The sequence below is a fragment of the Epinephelus moara genome, chromosome 22 (assembly GCF_006386435.1).
Source record: "Epinephelus moara isolate mb chromosome 22, YSFRI_EMoa_1.0, whole genome shotgun sequence".
NCBI lineage: Eukaryota > Metazoa > Chordata > Actinopteri > Perciformes > Serranidae > Epinephelus > Epinephelus moara.
The window spans coordinates 40,490,206-40,510,847 of NC_065527.1; the positions used below are offsets into that span (position 1 = coordinate 40,490,206).

At 40.7% G+C, this 20,642-nt stretch overlaps 1 protein-coding gene across 2 annotated transcripts in view; it reads right to left on the reverse strand.

Moving 5' to 3' along the window:
• Positions 1 to 20,642, reverse strand: part of myo1g (myosin IG) — a 64,031-nt gene that overhangs the window by 34,190 nt on the left and 9,199 nt on the right. The window contains exons 5-18 of one of the 2 annotated variants that reach the window (XM_050035098.1): positions 20,272 to 20,325; positions 20,056 to 20,151; positions 19,742 to 19,858; positions 19,363 to 19,569; positions 18,976 to 19,121; positions 18,757 to 18,871; positions 17,901 to 18,071; positions 16,574 to 16,644; positions 8,918 to 8,992; positions 8,635 to 8,767; positions 5,601 to 5,767; positions 4,323 to 4,530; positions 3,492 to 3,715; positions 2,265 to 2,409 (exon numbers count right to left, since the gene is read on the reverse strand). In XM_050035098.1, the coding sequence (XP_049891055.1) occupies positions 2,265 to 2,409; positions 3,492 to 3,715; positions 4,323 to 4,530; positions 5,601 to 5,767; positions 8,635 to 8,767; positions 8,918 to 8,992; positions 16,574 to 16,644; positions 17,901 to 18,071; positions 18,757 to 18,871; positions 18,976 to 19,121; positions 19,363 to 19,569; positions 19,742 to 19,858; positions 20,056 to 20,151; positions 20,272 to 20,325 (1,929 nt within the window). The remainder of the gene's footprint in view (positions 1 to 2,264; positions 2,410 to 3,491; positions 3,716 to 4,322; positions 4,531 to 5,600; positions 5,768 to 8,634; positions 8,768 to 8,917; positions 8,993 to 16,573; positions 16,645 to 17,900; positions 18,072 to 18,756; positions 18,872 to 18,975; positions 19,122 to 19,362; positions 19,570 to 19,741; positions 19,859 to 20,055; positions 20,152 to 20,271; positions 20,326 to 20,642) is intronic. The other variant, XM_050035099.1, reaches the window with a different exon arrangement.

The following is a 20,642-nucleotide window of genomic DNA, read 5'->3' on the forward strand; positions in this document are numbered from 1 at the left end:
GTTCACAGGCACCATCCTTCTTTAGTCACACTGTGAGGCTCTGCGTCACATGCACCGTATACATTCACAACAGCAGATGCTGTGATCCAAAACACTGCTGCTTATTCAAGTCTTATTTACTGCGATACATTCAAGTGAAAAAATCCAATGGATTTTCCCACTTATTTTCAGATAAGACAAAAGCATTTTGTTGTGTTGGTTTACAGTAAATGAGGTCCTCTTGTGGCGAGGACTGCTTAGAAAACACTACTGGGAGAAAACACAAAACTTCTGTTGATTTTACATCAGAGTCCATGAGAGAAAAAACTATTAAAAATAGAAGATTAAACTACAAAGTGTCCGCACTGCACTGTGGGTTTATTATTTTGCTATCTTTTTGCCCAAGCTTCAAAGCAAACCAAATTTCCCACAACAATCACAAATGAAACTGTGGATGTGTTATGAAAGCTAAAAAGCTGCTTTATATCATTAATAATTTTAAAAATACCATCTTGTTAGGGGTATGTTTGTGTGGTGCACTTAAAAAGGGGGCACAGAAATGTGGTCGATGATGAACAACAACAGAAAATAAGACCTGTTTAATTGTGGAAAAGTGGAAAAAGGAGAAGTAACAGTACCAGCTTTTTTTCCACAGCCATATTCATCACAGGGAACTTGCTCTGGTGACTTTAGTATTAAACTCTGGTCACGTGATAACGTGGTCGTATATCAAGGAGATCATCTGTCCCAGGTCATGTGATGATGCCTGATAAGGTTCCATTTACTGAGGAGGGTCATGGGTTACAATCGAAAGTCCCAGAACCATTTTATACATTTGTTTGTTTACGTTTGTTTTAGTTGTTTTAACCTGACTTTTGTTGCATACACATCACATCTGCTGCATTGCTTCAACTTATGTGACAACATTTGCACTGTCCCAGTTGGATAAAATAAAGGCCCTATTCACACACGAGTAGTATTACCTGCAGACCTCTAGTAATTTGTAAGAACTACAGTAGTGGACTGTGAGCTTAATCCTGTGCAAATCTGCCATGTCCATAATTTGTCAAGTAAATATTCCACCTCAAAGTACCTACCAAACTTCGCAAAACACAGAGGTCTTGTGATTAGTCCAGTGCAAATCGGCTTGGAGTCGTATATATTTATTGATTTTGTAAGGTTTTTTGTTTTCTCCACACCTTTTCTGCCTTCTTCCCAGTCAAGAATTATGGAGGCTGCATTGGCAACTACAAATGAAGCTCAGCGTAAGTTCAATCAGGAAGACTTTCTTTGCACTCATCCATTCACAATTCTCTCCCTCCCCCTCCCACTGCTTCCTCTAATTAGCTGACTATGGGTGTTCACTCTTCTAGTTATCCAATCAAGCTTTGCCACGATCTCTCTCAGCCAATCAGGATGCCACTGCAAAATTTAAAATCTGCTCTCTCTTCTGCTGCTGCCTCCACCCCGTTCACCTCCAGCCATCGTATCCAGAGTCCAGAACAAGCTCAACAAAGGCTCATTCCACTACTCATCAGCACTTCTCCATCTATTCTTTTTACTATTAAAAAACGACTCTCTCCTGATTGAAATGAAGGTTTTGGCAGCATTTTGGGTGCAGGGAGCTCATCTCGCTATGACATCATATCCAGGGGATAATGTCAGTAAATCTGAGTAAAATACAGAATAGCTTATCCTGTGACAAATGTGCCGCACGATACACAGACGTGAGGGGATCATTTCTAAATCACATGAGGTCCCCTGGTAATACTAGTCCTGTGCAGATAGGGCTTATGACGTACATAAATTAGAAGTGAAACAATTGGCAGAGGAAGTTGATCTGCAAACATTTTGGACTGGTTAATCATTTTTTGACATTTTTAAGCAGAAGTAACACAATTTCAGTGGTTGCAGCTCTTAAAATGTGACTTTTTGCTGGTTTTTGTGATCATAAACTTAATATATGTGGATTTTGAACTGCTGCTCAGAAAAAACAAGCTGTTTTGAGCACATTAACCTGGGCTTTGGGAAACTGTAATGAGCATTTTTCACTTTTACTACATTTAATTCATAATAAAAATGATGGGAGTTGCAAATAAATAAATGAGTAAAAGGGTGAACTTTGAATACTTCTACACAGATATGTCTTCCCATGGTAAAGAATAAAACTTTGACTTTAACAGTTTGTTTTATGTGCGGCAAATATCGGGAATAATCATGGACAACTTTCCCATGATGTGTGGTAAATTACAGATCTTTGTGTTTTGTTCATGTGCAGTTCTTACATTGGACAGGTAGTCCCTCTCCCAGGCTCTGCTGACTCCCCAGTCTTTCCTCTCTCCGCTCAAAGCAGTCAGAGCCGCAACTTTGGCTCGAACCTCCAGCATGTCAGACGGAGGGATGTTCTTCACAATCTGCCTCGCCCACCACCTGACAACAATGGATGGGAACAAGACAGCATGTCACGTGGGCGGAATAATACATCAAAAGGTGCAAGAGAAAACACATCCTTGTTGTTCCAAAACTCCCTCACTCACTCAGAAACTCATTCAAGTTATTTTACAGTTGCTGAGAATTTATGTTGAAATTTGGCAGAAATAATGATCAATAATCAAACTTATTTCAATGCAAATCAGTGTTTTAGAGCTAAATTAAAAGATCAACACCACTCATGTCGGTGTGTTCCTATGAAGCTGCAGCCAGCAGTGCTCACAACTTTAAAGTTTAAAGTTTCTTGTTTATTTCATCTGTACTATAACCAAAGTGTAAACGGCTCGCTGTGTGTTTGAGGGCCATAATATGATGCATTTCCTGTCCAAGTACAGTGACGTCTCAAGACGTAGCTTTGGACAGAGCCAGAAGTTGCTTCCCTGTTTGAAGTTTTTATTCTAAGCTAAGCTAACTGGCGGCTGGCTGTAGTCTCAAACTATTCCTTTAAGGGGTTAAAGTTTCATTTTGTTTCCTTATTCAAAACAGATTTGTGATTATTGTCCAAAGTAAAATATGGTTATAAACTAAAGCCTGATTTATGGTAGGGTGCTCGACACTTCGATGAATGTTACTCGCCAGAAATGACGTATGTATGACGTACTTGACGTATGTTTGACAGTGTATCGTCTCGTCCATGTCGCACATTAGTTGGACCAAAACGTATTCACCCTGTAGCTCCCTTGTTTAGTTCCTTTTCTTGTGCTCACGTTGTCTTCTCATTAGCAGTAAGTTTACAACCTCTTCCTTTTTCTATTAACCCACTGATTTCATCAAATCCCTCCATCATCAAAATGCAAAAGTAAACAAAGAAGCACACATTTAGATGCAAAATAAAATAGCTTTCAGAGGGACATATATATCGATTAGGATATTGGAGGATATCATCTGGTTACCATACATTGAAAACATCCCGCAGCTCTTTAATTTCTGTCGACAACACTCATCATAAGTGTTGAGCTTCCCGCCATAAATCAGGCTATTTTACATAAATACTGATATTAATATGGGGTATGAGATCTTACCGGCGATGCAGCATGACTGTGTTGTTGTGAAACTGGGACAGAGCTGCAGGCGGGGTCGGCCACTCCACACTCTTTCCGTAGTCAGCCATGGTTCGCACGTTAGCGAACCTCCTCTCCACCTCCCAGAAATGGGCCTTCACCTTGTAGCGCTTATAGCAGCCCATAATGGTGTAGATGGCCCTCATTCTTCGGCACCTCATGCGAGCCAAAGCCCCGCGCCACACCTGGGAGTTTAAAAAAAAGAGGGATGTGTTAAAGACAGAAAGGAAGAGAGGGGAAACTAGAGAGTCCCACTGAGCTGAACTTGTGCTCCAGTTAAAGAACCAGACTTCTCCGCAGAGTCATCAAAGTAGGTCAGGGAACAGAGAAAGGAGCAGGGTGTTTCATTGAGCGAGTGCAGTAATTGACTGTAATGTAACTGTGCTCTGGATCTCATTAATTATCCCAATTATTGTTACAGGAAATTAGGATTCAGGCTGGCAGATGAATTCCAGTCAAACATAACCAGGAGCCACATATTCATGAGGCTGAGGCAAACTCCAGTCTCAACTTTGAAACCCAGAGGCCTGGGTTTGAAACTGGAGAAGATAAAGTTGCAGGTGATTAACGGAGATCACATGATCCAAGCTGCGCCTGGCGTTAAATTAGGTCTCTGTGTCAAGTAACTGGACTGTCAGATAAATACATCCTTAGACACAGTACATGCACAACTTTAAAAACAGCTGACGAGATGTGATGTTTCAAATCGTGTTGAGGCTGTGGATGAATACCAAAAGTGCAGATGATGACGACACCGATGGCAAACAATATAGTGATTCTAATATGGCTGACCTTCTGCAGGAAGAGCACCAGGATGGGAATGAGGGCAGCTCTCTCCTGCTCGAGAGTGTAGAGGGACCGCGGCGTTCTGACAAACAGCTTAGTGTGTCCGTACGCCACATCGTCCTGGAAACCATGCTGGTTTACGATGGCCTCCACAGCCTCTCTGTCCGAGGCCATCAGGTGGTTCGGCCAGGTGTACTCGCACGTCATTTTATACCTGAAAGTTACAGAGGAAATCAGGGCTTACAGCATGGAGACAAGGGTGCAGCTCAGGACTTCTTTCTGTATATACAAAAGTGAAATTGTTACTATAACTGGGTCGCTTTTTAATTTACCTTTACCTTTTATTTTTATATGGAGGATGGAAAATGACTTAAGTATAAATAAATGAATAAATTAACGTGTAAATGAATACAAGAATTAATAAATATGTAAATAAATGCATGGATAAATGAACAAATAAATAAAGGTTGAAAAAATATGTAAAATAAATACTTAAATGCATAAATAAAAAAAGTTTAATTAAATAGGACATAAAAAATAAAAAATATGTCCTTTAATACACCTACATGTATTTATTATCATTTTTTTAAAATTCATTTTTATTCACTGATTGATTTTTGTATTTATTTACTTATCTATTTACTCCTGTATTTTTGGTATACATTAATTTAATTTCTCATTATGTCATTATTATTACTCATTATCTCTTTATTTCTAATTATTCCTGTATTTATTTATTTTATGTACTCATTTATTTCTGTATTTATTCATTTATTTGTTTATTTATTTATTTCATGTATTCATTTATTTTCATATTTATTTGTTTATTTATTTATTTTGATACTTATGTCATTTTTTTCCCCTCCATACTTTTAGCCAGTTTTTTTTTTTTTTAAAGGGTCACTCCACCAATTTTACATGTTATGGTGAATTTCTTGGTCACAGGGACGTCTACTCAGCTTGTGACGCTGGGAGTTGTATAATGTCCTCTTTGGGTCTGGAGAAGATCTGTGAAGTTTATATTAAGACTGCATGCAGCATTGTTCTCCAATTTTAAATGTAACTTATTGTTAACTTTTAGGTTAACAGTTTTAAATAAAATTCCATCTTAGTAGCAAGGAGCACTGGATAGTTTGGTACATTTTACACTGCTGTGTCACACTGAGCTGCTTAAGTAATACAAAAAGACACAAGTTTTTCTCAACTTCCTCATACAGATATCTACAAAAAGATGAGCTGAAACACAGAGGAAGTCTTGCTTCATAGAGCCTCATATTCTCTTACCGCTGTAGGACACGAGCGTAATGCTGCCTGTAGGCAAAGCCCGCTCTGCGCACCATCACATTCTCCATCAGGCCCAGGTAGGCCACCTGGTGCTGGCACCGGGCGTCATCAAACAAGACCGGAGACTTCATCTCATTGGGCTTTATGCAACGCACGTAGTAAGGCTCCTGAAAGACAGAAGAGATGTAGGTAACTCATCCGCTGACTTTGTTCCAGTGTTGTTGCTGCAGGACTGAGAAGTGAGATCATTTTATTTACTGTAAATTATTTTTCTGGTATCACATCATCGCATTGCTCTAACTGACTTGTGCATCAGTATACAGAAACATAGACAGTAATACTGCAAGAAATCAAAGGATGACATTAAACACAATAAAAGTACCACCGTAGCACGACACAATGTTGCTCCAACACTTGACATGATTCAGTGTTTGTATGATTGAGGCAATATTTTTTCTTAACACTCTTGTTTTATCACCTGCACAAACTTTGATTTTTGTCATGTTTATCATTGTTTTCATCACTGCTGTGTTCATCACTGTGCGAGTAAATAAACCATACTCAGCTTGTAAACGATGACAGAGCCCCAGCCAAGCTGCAAAACTGGCAATCTGAGTTCACTGACCTTAATCAGACTTGCAGAGTATTCCAACAGACGCTACAGTGAGCAGCTGAGCCTCATAACACATCCAGCACATCTACTTATTAACAGCACATTAAACTGCACATTTCAACTTTGAAGACGATAAAGCCTCCAGTGTGAAGCTACAGCCGGACGCGTGCACCTTGACAGGGATCTCTAAGGGACACGTTCATCCTGTCAAAGAACAGAGACTGCTGTGTTTTCACTCTCTGTCCATGAAAGATGAACAAGGCGGGACAAAGTGAACACTTTCTGCTCCCCGACACTGTCGTCCATCATATCAATGATGCATGCGCATGTGTGCCCCCTGTTTCAACCTAGCTGAGCAGAGATTCAAGAAAAGAGTCAGTTAATGGGGGCTGGGAGCAAATGGGGTGGGCAGAGTGGGCACAGGTGCTTCTGTTCGGCAGCTGAAGAAAACATCCGCTCTTCCAACGTGACCTGAAGGTTGCCAGGGGAGTTTCCTTTCATTTTACCTCAGCCACACCAAGACGAGATGCTACAACAGCCTGACAGCAGGCCGTCCCAAAATAACAGCAGGAAATGTCAGACTTCAGTCAGTGAGATGAGGCCAGGAGAGGTGAGCAGAACATTTTGTGGTCCAACACCACCTCCCCCTCACCACCCTATCAACTCCACACACACACACACAGCCAGACGGGATGAGGACAAGCGACCTACAAAAACTGTTACTCTCTGACACCAAAAAGAGCACATTGCTATGTATACATGTTCCTGCTGGACGGCTGCATACTGCCTCCAGCGCCATACTTTGTTATGCTTGGTGAAGAGCCGTCCTCCCAAAAGAGACATCGCACAGACACATTGGCAGCCTCAGAATAGCCTGTGACTCATACAGGCTTTACAGGGACCAGAACAGGCAAACTGGTGCAGAGCATCTTCCAGATGACAACAGAGGAGTAAACTGGGGAAAAGATCTATGTTGGTGCTAAATACTCCAACATGAAAATATGATTACAAAATCAAACCTCCGGTGGCTTTGGTTTGACACCAATTCTGCCCTACAAACCCAAAACACAGTAACTACATATTTGGTCAAAACAGTGCTCTGACTTTTAGTCAGAGTCTGTCTTGGGGTATGAAAAATTGAACACAGTAATGTATCATTTAACTAACTAACATTTAACTGCAAAGCAGGGCTACAAATCAGGTCAAACAACAGTAAAGTGAGGCCGACTCAGCAAAACAAGACAGCTATCGCAAGTGTTAGCTAGCTAACAGGTGGAGATAGTCACAGTTAGCCAAAAGCTAAAATGAAATTTACTTATCTATTTACATCCAAATTTTTCCCAGCTCTTTTCTGTAATTGAAAAATATCTATTTGATAAATCCTCACTTTATTATTGTACTAAATGAGGCAGTAGCTAAATATAATTCTGATAGAAAAACCTTCGACCTTTGACCAATGACAATCAAAATCTAATCAGTTCACACTTGACTTAACCCTCCGGAGTCGATGGACGCGCCAGTGCGTCCAAATCACATGACCGATTTAAGATGACATAGCAGCAAGACGCAGCTTCGCTGAGTCTCCGTTTCAAATTGTGTCGAAAGTGCAAACTTCAAACTATATACCATTTTTAAATTGTGTTGATAGGCCAAGTAAAACCAGACTTTTGATAAGCTACGCCCTGCTCTTTCCTGAATACTGTCATCACATTTGGTGCAGGAAGAAAAACAGGCTATTCTAAGGAAAGTGCTTGCAAGCAAAAAACACACATGACACCACCTTTCCTACTGGTGGTTTTCTAGTGTGATTTTAGGTCTAATATAACTATAAAGTCACACACGTGAGGTTGTGCTGAAAAGATGACACCAAACAAGGCAAGGTAAACAGTTTTTAAGGTGAAATTTAAAGGTAATCAAAAGTAGCCAAAAACGGCCAATTATACCCATGACCCCAGAGGGTTAAAGTGGATGTTTGCACCAAATTTGAGGAAATTCCCTCAAATCGTTCTTGAGATATATTCACAAAAATGGGATGTACATATCGCAGGCGTGGAGGCATAAAAAGAGAGAGATATTTAATTTTTTGTGAACTATAGATTGTAAATAATCAAAATCTTTATTTTCTTTAAGAGACACAGCATTTTGTTAATATTTTATGATGTTAGATCATTATCATGTACATTCTATGGCATCTTGACGACAGTACCACTTCTCTATTTGTTCTGCAGTTTTCAATCCAACCTAAAAACCTTTTCTCAAAACTTACTGCTCTCTGCCTTTGCACCGCTGCTTGGCTTTACTTCATATGTGTCAGAATTGGGTATCTTTAATCCGTCTAAAAACTGCAAATGCCAACCACAGCTTCCTCCAGGGGTTAACGGGAAAGGAACAGGAAGTCATTTTTAAGCTGAAACCACTGACCTTGCAGCTCAGTTTATCCACCAAGGCCACAATGGAGTTCTTGAAGAGGGTGGCTGCAGTCAGAGGTCGCTTGGTGACCTCTGTGATGCTCAGCTGACCATCTGGCCACATCTCCTTCAGGACTGGGTTGGCACTATGAGAAAGAGAAGGGAGCAGGAAAAGGGGGGCAGAGAGTGAAGAGAGGGTGTCAGTAACTGGGCTAGCAGAGGAGTGATGTGCATGAAACTCATTTATACACTTAACCCAGTTACTGAACTGTCAAGAGCATCATGATGTTTGGCACCTGTTGTACATGAGACGCTTGAAATCTTGGAAAAGCAGGTCCTTGTTTTTGTCCAGAAAGCCTTCGACAGAATATCTGTAATAGATGTAGAAGCAGAAAGTGAGAATAATCGAGAGTAATTGTAAAACAAAGTGGCTCAAAAGAAGGAGCACTCAGAGTGAGGAGGTGTGTCAGAAAAATAATTTAAATGACAAGAAAGTAACACAATTTAAACAGTAAGCATCTGCCACTAAAAGGGTCACTATCACTACCCATTTAACAGACTCCATTCTCTGCTCCAAATGATTCACGGCCTTCAGGCTAGAGGATTAGAACAACAGTCATGCCGCTCAGACGATTTACAAATTAGGAACATGGTCAGATTCCCCCCACGGCTCACGTTTTGGAGAAGAGAAAAAAAAAACTGTCTACAAACTAATCTGTCTGCCTGTTTTTAAACTGCTCAGTTGGTTTTGTTGAGGCATCAGCGGGAGGTCACGGGCGCACTGTGCGGCACGGTTACATAAGCCGTCCAGCCTCGGGGTGAGAGCCTGCTGTAGTGTAAGTGTTGCCTCACACGAACCTCTCCCTCTCCTCTTTCATTTACAGTGTCACAAAAACTTACACAGTGTGGATGATTCGCTTAAAAAACGCACACTGCATTTAAAAGCCTGCTTAGGTCTCAAGTATTATCAGATAAATGTACTTAAAAGGTCAAAAAAGTACCAGTTCAGTACCAATGGCCACTGTGGGTAATGTATTATCTTATATTTCTATAGTTTTACTTTCTCAGACAGTTATTAACTAAAACCATGTAAGACATTGAGAGAGGGACTCACTCCCATAAGGTCACACACCAGTGATTTGGAAATCACTGGCTTACAATCATAGACTGTACACAGTAATGGATGGAGCTACCATGACATCACCCACTGGTTTGTGGACTGCCATTTTAAAGCCTGAAGTTTGGCCACAAGTGACCATATTTGGACGAGAGGTTCGCGCTGTGAAGGAGTGAGGGGTGGAGCTGACTGAGAAGCCGAGGACACTAGCCACAGACACTCAAGTGGCCTCGCCCTTAAATATGAATAACATTAAGCCTCGATAAAATGTAAACAGGTGAGTTATATAAAAATTCATCCCCCTACAGTTGTCCTTTAACATTGGCATTATACGCAACAGGTTGCCCTGCGTCAGAGGGAAACGCAGCGGGACAAGGACGAAAGTTAAGTCGGCAAAAGTCCGAGTAGGGCAGGTGGGAGTGGTGGTGGATGGGTTCAACAAACACCGACTTTCACCCGAGAGAGCGGTGTTCGCATCCTGTAAGATTCTAAAGCCAAACTTTTCCTAAACCTAACCATGTGTTTGACGTAGTTCGTTATTTTGAAAGAGACTGTATGTAAACGTTAAATTTCCTGTGAAAACAGAAGTGTATCTTGAGGGAAGACAATGCATGCAACAGGCAGAACTTGACACAGCGTCCCAGAATGTCAACAACCAACGCACCTTGCACGTTTTATGTGGACGTCCATGACAATGTGTGACGATGTCGGCGTGAGAACGTGTTGATACATCAGTGGTGGAGGAAGTATTCAGATCCTTCACCTAAAGTTCTACCGTTTAGGGTCAGAAATGAAATATAATATTGCTAACTTAATTGTTTTATTAGTTTACAATCACCTGAAATAAGAATCGTTGTGCTTTTGTTGCCTTAGATGAGCAGTTTCTACCTACATACAGAGCGTTAACATCTACATACAGAGCCGGTCCTTTTCCACAGAGTCCACCATGTTTCTACAGTAGCCCTGCACAAGCTAAAGCTAAACATACTTGCTCTAGATAGGGCCATTTGTATTTTCACGACAGCCTCTGTAGTTCTCCTATACACCTGACACACAAGAGAGGTCTCAATTGGTTGAAATCTGCAACCTCACCAGCAGATGCCACTAAATCCTGCACACTGGACCTTCAAGTAAAGTACTAATGGTATAGTACCAATGTAGAAAAATCCATTACAAGTAAAAGACCTGCATAAGAAATTCTACTATGCAGACAAAATGTACGTAAGTATTAAATTAAAAGTACTTGTTCTGTCCCTGTGACATATATTACTATATATGACATTAATTGTTGTTAATTAATTGTTAATGATGCATCAGTGTGTAATAGTGATGGGCAAAGCAGTTCTTTAGATATTACTGAATCACTAGAATCGCTGAGAAGAAACGATTTGAATCACTCAGGGATCGGGGTTACGTCGTTCACTGAGTGATTCGTTCACCGAGTGATTTGTCACGCGGTAGGCAGTCCCTCCCTGCACCCTGGCTGCCTCACGACTCGTGAGTGATTCATCGTTTGCATGGACCGAATTGGCAGTTCCACTCCCAGCCTGCACGCTTGCTGCTGAGCTCAACTGAACTGAGGAATGAACGAATCAGTTCCGGAAGTGATTCAGTTCAGTACGTTCACTCAACAGATTCGTTCTTTTGAAAGATTCATTCGCGAACGACACAACACTAGTACTGTAAGTAGCATAGTTACTGTTGCAGCTGGTAAAGATGGAGCTAGTTTTAATACTAGCTTTAACAGCTTTATATACAACCTAGGGGTTATGCTCCTTCCAAAAGGTCACAGAATAAATGTAGGAGGCAATAAGATGATTAATAAGAAAAAAACATGCATTTTATGTGCTTTTTGGGGAAATAAATCATTTTCCGCTTTATTTAAATAAGATCATGTGTGAATTTCAGAGTGGAAATCACTCTTTGGTGGAACTGCTTGCAACTCAGAGAGGTCATGAGCCAAAAAGGTTGGAAAACACTGGCTTAAACTGCATTTATATTATATTTTTTATGTAAAATCTAAATCCACAACATGCCTATAGCTGTCAGATAAATGCAGTGAAGTAATAATTGTACCATGATACACTCATTGTATCTGTCACAATAACTACTTTTGTTGGATGGTGACAGCAAAATGTGTCACCATGATTTCTTTTCTGTTCATTTGGCTTAGGCAATGTGAAAAAACGCTTAGGCGCTTGTATCCAAGTCTTATACTGGCAGGAAAAAACCTGCTGTTTATTCTGGCATCATGTTGGCTAAAATGTTGGGGGCATTCTTATGTAAACAAACAGGCATGTAAACACAAGTGCAATATCGTATAATATACGGACATGACCTCAGTCATTTTTGCTGATATTAATAAGTCGATAACGTAATTATTGCAATAGGAATTTAAATATAGTGAAGTAAAAAGTACAATATTTGCAGTGAGGTAAAAGTAAAATATTCCTGTCTGAAATGTAATGGTGTAGAGGTATAGGGTAGCATGAAATGGAAATACTCAGGTACCTCAAAACTATACTTAAACAGCACTTGAGTAAATGCATGTCCACCACAGTAGTTCACACTCCACACACACACACATATTACTTTTACATATTTCCTCTGCATTCCTCTTCAGCAAACACACACACACACACACACACACACACACAAACAAAACCACAGGCGCACAGCATGTCACATGTCATCTGCATGGCCCTGTCTGCGATTGTGTCCTCGGCTGTCACATCTGGAGGCAAAGAAGCGGAGGCTAGCTACGACAGATGTGTCCCCTTGGCTCATGGGCGGCGAAACCACCTGACCAAATCCCGGGAAGCTCGCCGGAGAGAGACAGAGTGTGAAAGGAGAAGGGAGAGCAGTCAGGACAACACAATAACAAGCCACAGCGCTCATTTACAAGGACAGGACAGGACAGGACAGCCCTGGCAGAGGACGGACAAGAGAGGACATGCCGAGATAAAGGCAGGGGATCTCCAGAGACAGGAGGATGATTTAAAAGAGAGTGTATTAAAGTATGAAGGTCAAGGATGGTGCAAGGAGAGGGCTGCATTACACAAGGTTAGACAGAGCTCACACTGAGAGAGCCAGGCGACAAAGATGTGAGATTTCTTGCAATATAAAGTTGCGCACTATGGGAATATGATACATCTCATGGCTGCTCAAAGTGCTGCATGTGCAGGCTGAAATACTGCAGGGAATTAAAATGTGGACGGCAAAGAGAGTCAGGTGAGGGTTGCAGTGCAGAGGGAGGAGAAAAAAGAGGAAACAGGAAAGAGAAGGAGGAGGAGGAGGGAGCAAAGTAGGTCAAAGCTTGTGATAGTGGTGGTGTGGTGAGGGTGGAGGCGGGAGGGGGTGGGGGCAGTGGGTGGCGAGGATGAGGGTATATTTAGCCAGAGAAGACTCAGATGTGGTGGGATGGGACAGGGATGATGGGTGGGGGGGTCACTGCCACCAGGAAGCAATATACGAGGGGTGACAGCTCAGCTGGAGCGACCCCGACGTGAGGCAGGGTGACATGGACATGCAGTGACAGGGACAGCCATCTGTCATCACCACTGCAGGTCTGTCATCCATGTTCTTATCCAGCCTGTCTTGTTAACGCTGACAGGAAAGTCCATTTACTCAAGTACAGTAAATATATGTCTTTCTGTATAACATTAAATATTCATCACTAAACCAAAAAGTAGTTTTGCATACAGATTTAACATGTAGAACACATGAAGAGCTTTTAAAATATGACGCATTGTGAAAAATCAAATTACCGAACCGTTTACATTTAGAGCTGAAACAGTTTGATAATCATCACAAAATAACCTGGAACTCTTTACTGATTATTACTTTGAGGGAATACTTCACCCTCCAAATGACTGCTTGTATATTGAATTTGTCAAGGACAGTGTTTTTCTCACATGCCTCCTCAGTGAAGGAAGAATCCAAAAACTAAGAAAAGTCCTGATGAATTATGGTCATAGGGGTCTGTTTGTGACAATAGCAAACTATATTAAAACATCAGTTACAGACTCTCACACAACTGAATGGGGAACTGAACTAAAAGTGAAACTTATCTATACTCTCTTCAAAGCCAGACAAGAACAGTGATTTTATATCTTGCTGAAAACAGGAGCTGCTGGTCCACAGCTGCCTCAATCAGTGTATTAGTTTGTCTTATTTAATGACTTTTGTACTTGAACGGGTTAGTTTCGCTTCAGAAAAGTCACACAATAACACAAACAAACCAACTTATCGAGGCATGTGGACCAGCAACTCCCATTTTTGGCAAGGTAAAATCACTGTTTTTGTCAGTGGAGTCTGGCTTTAAAGAGAACAGAGATAAGTCCCCCTTTTAATTCAGTTCCCTGTTCAAAAGGGCTGTTTGGGAGGTGCTGAGCATACGACTAAATAAATGGGACTAGGATTATACTGCAGGACCTGTGTGAGAGTTTGTAAAAGGATATTTTGATATTGTTTTGCTGTCGTTAAACATGGACCCTTCTAACTTTAATTCACCAAGAACTGTATCTGTTTTTTGGATTCTTCGTTCATTATGTGAGAAAAAAGTTTTCTTTGCAAATTGAAATACCGGGTGAGTAATTTATATACAAACGGTCATTTGGGGTCGAGGTATTCCTTTAAGTCATTTTTTATGCAAAACCAAAAAAGCATTTCATAGTTTCACCTTATCAGATGTTAAGATTTGCTGATTTTCTTTGTCTTGAACTACAGTAATCTGAATAATTTGAGGGGTTTTGATGGTGTCACTTTGGGTAATTGTAATGAGCATTTCCCACTATTTTCTGAGTTTATACAAGCTGGAAAATTAATGGACTGAGCAAGAAGCGGACTAATCCACAATGAAAATATTCATTAGTTACAGTCCTCTGAGGAACAGTCTCAAATTAGCATCAGCTGATAAATAGATGATGTTGTTATTTTTAAGTTGTGTTGTTGGAAAACAAAAATCCAAAGTCTTCAAAATGTCTCATGCATATTGACATAGAATAACATTTAGTCAAAGGGTATGCAGAACAAAACCCAATGGTTACAAAACATCATAATGTTAACACCCACACAACGTGAAACTGGATCTGAATCCTACTAAATGTTGACAAGGGAGGGGCATTTAGGAAGAGAAAACACACTGTCCATGAGAGCTGTGTTGAGCTTCAGAGAGGGATGAAATTACTCTGTGTTTCAATGTGTGTTCGACATCGTGTTAGCCTAGATTTCCCCGAGTCAAAGACCCATGATAAACCCTACTCCAGTTCTCCTTGATTACTGCTGTTGCTACATCTCGTGGAGCCAAAATTGTCTCATCAGCTGGCTCCATCCCTCCCTGCCCTCCTCCTCCTCCTTTCGTGTTCCCTTGACATATTAATGTCCTTCCCCTCTCGAGATTGAGGGCAGTACACGTGAGCAGTGGGGATCTTCTGAAACCAAAGCCATGACGGGTGACTTGCTGGCTAGGGGCCTCATCTGGCCACTGTGACGTTTAAATTCAGTGGGCACGTTAAGGAAGTGGAGCAGTGATGGGAAGGGAAACAGGACAAACTGTTTGATCTCTAGTCTGTGAATCTTAAACCAAACGACCACTAACAAATACAAAAATGAGTGTACTTTCAGAATAAGATAAGAGCTAAAAATCTCTAATGTGCAAATATTCCTTTTATAACACTACCTTTGATTAAAGATGTAATCATACTATAAATTCTATTCTAATGGCTCTGAACATTTTGTGTTTGAATCTGGTCCAGGACCTTTTTGCAAGTCACCAACCCTTCCCTACTTGTCTCTACTGTGATTTTCTCAAAAAGATCTTTATAAATTAGGACTAAAAGAGGAGGGATGGTTTAAAACAAGTGACAAATACACACGTTCATGCTGTTATTGTTAAGAGCAGCACCTTATCTGTCATGTGAACTCTGACAACAACATGACAATTTACATTTTAATTAGGTAAATATCTATCTATATCTATCTATGACTTAAAGGGTAACTTCCATGTTTCAACCTGGCCCCTATTTTACACATGTTTTGTGTCTAAGTGATTCATGGGAACAATTAAAACATGGAAAAATAGGGTGCTGGTAGAAAGAAAATGAAGTTATCCTTTAACATGTGTGACACCTGTCGGAAAATAATACAACCTAGGGAATCTAGGCAACACCAGCCATCAAATAAAGGTAAAACAGACAACTAAGTATCATATACTGAATTTTAAAATGATAATATGATCTGTGAAGTCAACACAGATGAGAGCATCTCCTCTCCCTGCCTCCACTATGTCACATGTGTTGTTCATGCCTATGGTTGTGTCTGTGCGCCTGGCTGTGCAGGTTAGTAAATGTACTTTATGTATGTGAGTGAGGAGTCCTCATGTGTTATCATGTGAGTGGATTGTACAGCACATATGTAGCTGTCAATTCACATGTGTTATGTGGATAACGTCCTGCACTTGTTGGAATGGATGGCCAACATTCAATAACTACAATTTCCATTTCTATACGTAACAATCTCTTAGTGTACGGTGCATGTAGATCTTCTGTCCTGTAAATTTAACACTAAATTTGTGTTGGATATTTGCAACCTCTGGGAATATATCATAAGATCACAGTTCAGACACAAATCAATGGTTTTCACACCATTAACAACACCACTGGAATGCCTCTATGAATTCACCCACTGCTGCCGGTGTCATAAACTGACCTCTCTTAATAGGATTATTTGGCTTACACTTCTGAACTCTGCACTACACCCTGTCAATTTTTCAGCCACAGACCGGCCGCGGGGGGCAGCAGATGACTGCGACAAAGTAAATGTGTGAGCGACTCACGTGACGTCTCCCGCATAGTGGCGAATACGGAAGTGTTTCTTGAAGTCCATGGTTTTGTCCGTGGGGGTGAGCTGGAAATGAGGAGGAGAAGCTGTGAGTGCAGAGCCAACCGTATGAAATATTAAATACAATATATTACAAACATTTACAGTGTGCAGATGTCGGGTTTAAGAGGAGGCCCCTGTTGTTTGAAGAGCAAATGATGATGAGTCTGAAGGCAAAACACTGGAGAAACTGTGCTCTCTACTGAATGCAGCACAAAACTGCACCTGTGTTTAAGGACTTTTTAAAATCAGTGTAGAGTGACTCTTTGTTCATGCTTCCTAATTTTAAGACAGCAAAACATTTGAGAACAAATGAAAATATTATATATTTTTAACATCCTCATAGATTTTTGTCCTCTCTGTCCTGATCATCACATTACCCCTAAAAAATGACTTTACATTTTAGCTGTTAGAGAAGCTGTATGCAACATTCTTAACATTAATATAGCAGCACACAAATATTTGAGATATACAGGAGTAATGGTGTTCTGATGAAGTCATGCTCCCCCTGTGTGTGATATACTCTGAGCTTCTCTGTTCTTTGCTGTGGTAGACGGCCCGGCCAAGTCTGCATGTTAGTGCTAGTGAGTTCCTGTGTGTCCCAGTGGCTAGCTAATCATCACTACTCTGTGCTGCACATATGGCAGTTACTGCTGATAATACTGCTCCTACAAAGTGAAGCCAAAACATCTTGATTGCCCCCTGGTGGCTGGCTGCAGTACAGGCCATAAACCCCATCCCCTCCTTCAAGCAGAAGAGACATGGGCCAAACTAAAAACTCAAAGTACACATCAAATAACATTTTCCGAAAGATGATTTCTGTCATTTTAGGTAGTTCTTATCATGCTGATGTGTGTCTATGTGTTTGTTTTTCTGTTACTAGTTAACAAGTTATTTGATGTTAAAAAGGGGGACTGATTTATTCTACCTGCCCACAATTACAAGCGCAAAACATCTCATCCTTTAGATTCCAAACAATAAACTCTTTCACTTTCGCATTTCTACCCTACAAGAGAAAATATGAATGCTGCAACTTTAGCTGGACAATATGATTTCCTCATTTGTGTTTTTTTAGAAACTGAGAAGGATATGTCAAAACATACCATCACTTCCTACCTACCAAGTGAAGTTATAACTACATTTTCAAAGATCCCCTTTTACAGATCATTGCAGTTTCATGTTGAGTAGCAGATCCCTGCCTAATAATGTGGATAGGTCCTCTGATTATCTGTATGAGAAGGAGAGATTAAGGCTGACAGATGATGTTTCTGATCTGTTCTCACCTTGCGGGAAGTGTAGTGGGGGTGCTGGGCCAGTTTGGTGTCCATGCTCTCCAGGCAGACTGTGTCGGTGACTTTGCCTACAGTGAGGCAAGCTTCGTCCAAAATGGAGATGATGCCTTTGTGAGGCTGCTCCACAAGGTCCACAATGATCTGGTTGTTGAAGTAATCAATCTGTGTGAAAGCAATATGATTCAGTTCAGTGTGGAAAAAATGCTGTGATTTTTATCAATCATGTGAATGCATGTACGGCATGTGTGGTTTTGTTCAAGTGCATGCTTCTGCATTTACAAACTTGTGTGTGTGTCACATCTGCACCAAATGTTTCTGCCACTTTCATAAACAAGTTTTTCATACTGGCAAACCCATTTTAAGATAAAACTACAATTACTGTCAATCTAATCAGTCTATTCCTGAGTCCAAATAGGTGCTCCCTCGAAGTGTTCCTGAGATACATACTAAATTGGGATTGGCCATAGCTGTCGTCCACACCGAGGCATTTTAAAATGTTATTTATCTCTATGGAAAGTGTTGTGTAGCAGTTTTTGTACAAAGTGGGACAGAGTGCAACTAAGACAAAATATAAACAGGAAAAATTATCAGTAAGGTGCGATAACCACATGTACACAATGCAAAACAATAATCCCTAAGTGTGTGAGGCCACTCAAAACACTTGAATAATGTTAGAGAAAATGTACATTAATATTCACTACCCTGACCTCAAACTGACGTATAACTACAATGTACAAACATCAGTCTATGTCCTGCACAGCCACTGCAAATGCAGAACAGCAGAGCATAAAATGCTCTTCAAACATGGCACCTCATGCTTGTGTGGTTGTTTGTGTGTGTTTCTCACATGTTGCCAGGTGATGCCCTCTCTCTGGTATTCGTCTTGCTCCTGTCTGAGGATCAGCTCGATGAACAGCTGCTGCAGCTTCTCGTTGCAGTAGTTGATGCAGAACTGTTCGAAGCTGGCCGACAATAGAGGAACAAACACTTGGGCAACAGTATCAACAATGATCAATTCTTTTCCACTTAAATGAGGAGATATATTTCACAACAGAACAACACCAACCTGTTGTTGTCAAAGATCTCAAAGCCGTAGATGTCCAGCACACCGATGACTGTGTTCTTCCCATGAAGCAATGGGTTGTAGTCTTTAACTTCGATGACGTTGTTGATGCGGCTTACAATCCAGCCGAAAAGTCTCTCATATAGAGCCTACAGCAGAGAGAGTGTTTGTCTTTAACAGAGCCTTAGATTAAAACAATGTGAAAACTGTGAAAATTAGATTAAAGCAGAGCACGCCACAGTGGTGATGTTAACATAATTTTCTTATCCTAGGGAAGCCGTGAAACCATTAATCTGTAAACGGCATAAACCACATCCTGATAAGCTACTTTGTCAAAAGACATTGGGCTGTGTGATTTGTAAATGAACACAGGAAGCAAGTAAACAGCACCTTGGCGAAAGCGTCCCGTCCGAAGCAAGCGTCCTGCTCCGTGTGTCCCTTCTCGATGACCTCGCCTCCCCCGGTGGCCACGGTGCGGTACAGCAGGCTCTTACTGACACTGTCCACATCTGTGTCCGTCAGCTCAGAGATGTGGTTAACGGCTTCAAGTCCCACGATCTGAACGCTCTCACCATCACTCTCAAATTGCATGTTACCCTGAAAACAGACCAGAGGCATGATCTCATCAGTGTTGGTGATCTCATGAATCACAGATTACTCTACATGTAAAAACAAGTGGTGAAGAAAATACTTTTCATATTTTTACATCAATTCAATCCCAGAATATCTGCATTAACTTTTTCTATTTTTAACAATCCATTTAACTCACCAACAGAAGAATGGAGGCCAGGATCTGATAAATTGAATTAATTTCCTCTTTAGAGAAGCCAATCACTTCCAGGGCACTCATCACTGCTTTGTGGCTTGAGCGGTCGTTGTTGGAGGTCTTAAGAAAAAAAGGATTTCGGATTATTATCATCAGTTCAGAGGGAACAATCTGGATTTTTGCAATTCATGCCTCCAAAAGTACAATGATTTATATCAGATTTTCTATTTTGCAGTTTGTTTAATTTCATATCAACAGCTGTTTTTGTAAAATAGCTCATGTTGTCTGTAATAAAACTGAAAGGTGAAAAAACTCACGGTAGTTGCAGCTCCCTCTTTGGTATAGGTATAAAGAGCAGGATCGTTCTGTAGATGACATGACTCCAGCATCTCGTCTGAGCCTCCACGCAGTAACTGTGTCAAATACACATCAAACATCAAGTTCAGACCAAGAGAGTTACTTGAAAGTGGGCAGAGCTGGGCAGTAAATGATTTCAGGGAGTAATAATACTAGCAGCATGGATTAGAATTTACCTGGTAAAATGAGTGGAAGTTCCTCTCCCCATCTTGCTGATGGACCACCCTGGACTTAAACAGGAAAACAGATTATGGTAGAGAACCAGAGATTCATCCTCAGACACTTACACAATTATTCTGTGATGACCAATTTATTCCAGGAGGTCTTTTTTAAAGTCAAGTGCTGCTTGTTGTATCACTTCCTGCATTGTCCTTACTTTAGTTTTTCTCTAAATTACTCTTTAACAACCCCAAGAGGAAGGGTGTTACCTTTACTCAAACCTCTTTGGGTTACAACTTAAGGTAAAGCAAATCATTATAAAGCAGATAGTTAAAGTTCTTGCTTTGATTCAAATATGTTGTAATACTCTGCAAACACACAGCTGTGA